At 33.3% G+C, this 5,637-nt stretch overlaps 1 protein-coding gene across 1 annotated transcript; it reads left to right on the top strand.

Moving 5' to 3' along the window:
• The first annotated feature begins 917 nt into the window (after nt 1-917).
• On the top strand, nt 918-5,108 carry LOC134259197 (hillarin-like). Its single transcript, XM_062741793.1, has 7 exons — nt 918-1,007; nt 1,143-1,326; nt 2,175-2,288; nt 2,836-3,074; nt 3,579-3,781; nt 3,955-4,847; nt 4,923-5,108. Exons 2-7 carry the CDS (start codon nt 1,255-1,257, stop codon nt 5,106-5,108), a joined length of 1,707 nt encoding a protein of 568 aa, XP_062597777.1. The 5' UTR covers nt 918-1,007; nt 1,143-1,254.
• The last annotated feature ends 529 nt before the right edge of the window (nt 5,109-5,637 follow it).

Below are 5,637 nucleotides of genomic sequence, written 5' to 3'. Positions count from 1 at the left end.
TTTTCAAAAGTAGCAGGGCCACACTGAATTATTATTATATGCAAAAACAAGGTGTGTTTGAGTTTGTTTTAATCATAGTCCCTAGGATAAGTAAGGAGATATGATAGGAAATGAGATGTTAAAGGGGAATACATACTCAGCAGTAAAAATATCCTTAAAAGATTTAATAAAGAGCAGCAGGACCAAGTCATACTACTACGAAAGAATCATCAGGAAGTGCAGATTCAAATTTGTTCAAATCATATATAATTCCTAGGGGAACGTTAGGACATCAAAGTTTGACATATGAATTTACACGGTATAGTTTATAAAAATCTTCAGAAACAACTCGTAACAATATGCCAGCAAACTCATCACGTAGTGAAGGTTTAATTTATTTAAGGACGCCAGCGTAGGGTAGGATTGCAATAGGAGATCAATGACTTTTTAATAATGGGATACACAAGAAATGTATCTAAAATTATTTTCAAAAGTAGCAGGGTCCAACTAAATTTTCATTATATGCAATCATTCCATATAGTGTTAATTACAAAAAAAATTTATCTTGATAATAATAGGGATATGCATCAAAGGAACGCTGTGGCCCATTGAACTCTTTGGTTTCCCTCTATTGGCAAAATCCAGATTTCATTCCTACCAAAATAATCAAAATATCAAAAGACTAAAAAAATGTGTGAGGAAAAATATCAAGAGATGAAGCTTGTTGTTATCTTGTTTTTTATCATATTTCAGATATGGTTTCTGTTTATATGTATATAATTACAATTATGCAATCCACAAATATGCTTTTTAAATTCAATAAGTGTGTAATGAAGGGGAAAGGGGAAGTGATTTGCAGGCTGAATAACGAAAAAAACTTAAATACTAGTTCTTTGTCGTGAATTGTTATTCAATATTAGTTAGTCTTGTTGATTACCGTTCAACCCTTGATATGTCAGATTCAAACAAATACTCGTCACTGGATAGCTGGAATTGACACTTCATCTCTAATCCACATCAGAATCTAGGTAAGGAAAAAACAGCTTATGAAATCCGATTTAAGCTGTTTTTTACACTCTAATTTAAAAAAAATTCTGTTAATATTGACGCACCAATATTTTATTATATTCTATTATATTAAAAAATTCTCTGTCTGTCATCAGGATTGAAAGTTACAGCGATATAAAGCTAATGGCAATTTAAAGAGTTGTCTCCCATTTAGTTTTGATGACACATCCTGGGCAAAGATTTTTTTTCTGAAGAATTTTTCGCATCATGGGTTGTGGAGGATCAACCCAGAATAGTCAAGAGAAAGAGGATTATTTGAGAGAACCAGAAAATGACTTGGTAATTTTATTGATCAGTAACTTGATATTATGTTTGAAAATTTGTCTGTCAGAAATAAAATGAATTAGGTCAAATTGTCGATGTTTCAAACAAAGTTTGGGGTTATGTAAGATTTATTCATGAAAGCGTTTTTATGAAAAAAGAGCACAGTTATTCATTTGAAAGGAAATGATCTGGAAGGAGATTAGACCCAAATTTGAAAATCAATTTATTGTAGAATTTCAGGTCTTGACATTTCGATTGATTGATTGTATATTGTTTAACGTCCTTCTCGAGAATTTTTCACTCATAATGAGACGCCACCACTTACCGGTGGAGAGCTGCAAAATTAGACCTATGCTCGGCACTTACGGCCATAGAGCAGGGAGGGATCTTTTCGTGCCAACACCTACATACGGGACCTCGGTTATACGGTCTCATCCGAAGGACCGGTCTCCAGGTCCAACAGTGGGATTCGAACCCACGACGTAAGGATCAACTCCTTACTTCGCGACTCTAGAGCAGACGCTCTAACAACTGCGCTACGCGGGCTGATTCGAGAATTAAAAATCGAGATAAATAATAAAACTTTGTTGAAAACTTCTTTTAACTGAAATTTGAGGCGTGTTTCATGTCATATATCCTTGCACTCGCACGTACTTAAACTATTTTTTAAATACTTAAGAAATATGGGGTGTGATGTGGTGTATTAATATATAAATATATCAAGACTTAAATCAAAGATTCAAAATCAAAAATCAAAGATTTATTTTAATCAGAGGTTAACACACTAAAAGAAAATGTATTTTGATAAGTTTTTTATACCAGCCTTGCCTCACCCTAATACATGTATTTTCTTCATCTAATAGGTAGATTTAGAAGAATCCATTGTGGGGTACCCACCTCCAAAGCCGAGCTTAAAAGGAAAGAAGCAAATTTTTACAGAACAAGATAAAACTACGGCGGATGATAAAGCCAGACAAGTAATATTGTTCTCCATAACTTATTAAGCTTGAAACAAGGAACTGAACTAAAATTTGAAGGCATAAATACATTACTATAATATAAATCTATAACTATATGAAAATATTAAATTAAATTTCAATTCATATATCACCATGTACTAGTTAAATGATAAAAACTACCTGTAGATGTCTCATTAAAGATTTAAGGACATATTATAAGAGCAAGCTTAAAAAAAATTACAGTTAAATTTTTGTTCATATAAATGCAATAAATAAGTTTTAATTTTCATTCAAATTTTCTTAAAAATATCCTACAAAGTTATAAAATTTGGATAGATTTATACATGGAAATAAATTGAATATCAGAAAAAGCCTACAATTTCTTAAAATTTTAGAGACACGAATTATACGTGATTAGCACCCAAAATAGCAGCCAATAGTTTTTAACTTCCGTGCTCCCTGTGATTTAACATTTCTGCAGAAATAGTCTAATATCGATTGGAATCAGAGACGAATAGGGTATTGTCATTAATATGGTTGTGAAATTCACAATAATTGTTTTTAGATTAAAGTTGAAGACTATCGAACCCTGGATGACTTGGCGCATGCTCTGACGGACGGATTAATAAATGACGTCCAAAAGGTGCGCACGATTTTCACTTGGATTGGATTACAGGGGTCAAAGAAAAATAAATCTAAAAAGGGAGACAATAAAAGCCGAGATGTCACTTTGCCAAAAACCATTGTACAACAAATTACACAAAGAAAACGCTCGTACAATTACTTATTTATTAGCCTTTGTAGGTAAGAAAAGCACAGGAATAGAAAAGGGAAAGTTAAATTTAAGAAGTACGTGTAAATTATACGGTAAACGTTTATTTCATTCAGACGGTTTTAGTTTTACTATGCTTGTAATCAATTAAGAACCGTCCTAATATAAACTTGAAGCTATTGTGAATATTGTTGATATATCAGAGTAGTTTTCAGTTATAAAGTATGTATAATCCCTGTTTTCCTACTCAGTAATAGTAAAGTAGTAAATCATTTAAAGTAAAGAAAAGTAGTAAGACATTCAAATTAGAAAACCTGAAGTTAAAAACTATTGTATATTAGTTAATTAATGGAAATATTTGTCATGAATAACAACATATGGGTATTTTAAATTACAATTGTGAAACTAAAACCAATCCAAAATGTATCAACATAGAATATCGTGAAATATTAAACATGTGGAATTGAAGACGTTAACAGTATGCAGGATATAAATACATGACTGTTAATTTGATTTTGTTGCCTTTAATCTTCAAGGGCTGCTAAAATCCCGTCTGTACTCATTCGGGGACTAGGGAAAAGTGCGTCCTACGAAGTAGGTGACAGAGATGTAGATAATCTTAACAACTCATGGACAGCTGTGTATGTAGCCGGAGGGTGGCGCTTTGTGTTTCCGCTTTGGGCTTTCTCAGCAGTGGTTGGTCACTCCAAGGGAACATGGACGCTAATAGAAGACAAAGGTATAATAATCATTGGTTTATAAATGGCACATGATTATGTGTGTACTTAACTTAATATTTTGTATAATATTTAGAAAAAAATTTCTCTGTCACATTTTAGTAAATAATTATCGTTTCAGAAATGTTTTTTAAAAAGTGCATTTTAAAAACAATCTATTGATTGAATAATATAGGAAAAGGTACAAGAGAAAAAGAAGAAGAATCATCAGGTCAAACAATCAGCCATATAAACGACTATTACTTCTTTACGGATGCAGAAGAGTTCATCTATACTTGTTACCCCTATGACTCAAAATGGCAACTGCTTACTCGGCCATTCAGCAAAGAGGACTTCATAGATATCGCATATTGTAGTCAAGACTATTTTGAGAATCACTTCAAAATCACAACACCAAATAAATGCCTCTATACATCTGCTGGCGGGGTATGTGATATTGGGATAAAGAAGTTAGATAAAAAAGAAAGTTCTTATACATATAAGCTGTATTTCAACCACAAGGAATCGAAGACAACCTTGTCCTCTGAAATACAGCTAGAGAGATACGTAGCCATGTTCAATGAAGGGCCCTCCGTTAAGTTTTTTGTTCGGTTTCCCTGTGAAGGCATATATAAGATGGAGATCTTTGGTGACCATTCCCCTCTATGTGAATTCAAACTTGAGTGTAATGAGAATATTAACTTTATAAAACCATTTCCTTATAATCCAGAGTGTGGATTTGGTCCTAACTCACTAACGAAAAAAGCCGGGCTCCGTCCGCAGTCACACAAGTGTGGCTTCATTAATATCAGAAAGACGACGAATATCACCGTGATATTTGATATCAAAAAGACAGTGTTTGTCCAAACAAGCTTGATACACAATGATATCGAACAGGAGACGTTGAATAAACACGTGACCAATAAGATTAAAGGTCAGGAGCTTGATATCAATGTAAATTTGCCTCAAAAAGGAGAATATGCGCTTCAGATCAACGCAAAGGACAAAGATTCAGATGGCTCATTCAAGAATGCCTGCAACTACCTTTTGACCTCAGAAAACATTAACAAAAAGCGGAAGCCCTACGAGGTATGTGGACCTGTGATAATTATGGAAAGATACTTGATAAATTAGTTTTGATTTTTCTGATCTTATATTTTCTAGAATCCGATAGAAAAAAGAATCAGGAAGGCCTTACAGGACCAAACTTGCTCCAATGACGTAGAAGCTCTTCAAAAAGCCCTGGATGACTTTGATAAGGTAGATCTAGACGACAAAGGGGATCGTCAACAGGCAGAAGAAAGGTTGGCGTACCTTACCCTACTAAAAGGTACCAAATACACAATCTAATTAAAATTAGATGTTAGATCCGCTCGCACACTAGCTACACTAACATATAACACCATCCCTTAGAGGATCACGTCAGAGGTCAAATTCGAAACAGCTCTAGACTTATTTGCTTCAACAAATATCCGATGTATTTGCAGGCGACGATTTGATTGGTTGATAGAATTTGACCTCTGACGTAATTTTTATTAAATTGCCAAATACATTGCTTTGATAAAGCACAAGGTACAGTTTCCATGGAAATATTGCCCTGTGATTTTCTTTAAAAAAAAACTGATGTAAAAAATGAAAAGTAATGCTTTCTTAATCATTGAAATGTCATGCTGAAAATTCATAAAAACCATTGTCTGACATGTTTCTAAATGCTAATTAATTGTGACGTCCTAAACATGTGTATTTTCCAGTATTTTCTTAAAAAGTTGGAGAAGAATTTTCTTTCAGATAATATTGTCCACATGCATCATCCACAAAGATTTTGAGATATGTGATTTTTCATTGAATATTGCACAAAATATCCAAAAATTAAAGTGCG

The sequence above is a fragment of the Saccostrea cucullata genome, unplaced genomic scaffold (assembly GCF_032062105.1).
Source record: "Saccostrea cucullata isolate Sc308-1 unplaced genomic scaffold, CSIRO_AGI_Scuc_v1 ctg1365, whole genome shotgun sequence".
Taxonomy (NCBI): domain Eukaryota; kingdom Metazoa; phylum Mollusca; class Bivalvia; order Ostreida; family Ostreidae; genus Saccostrea; species Saccostrea cuccullata.
This window is presented reverse-complemented; position numbering and strand designations above follow the sequence as displayed.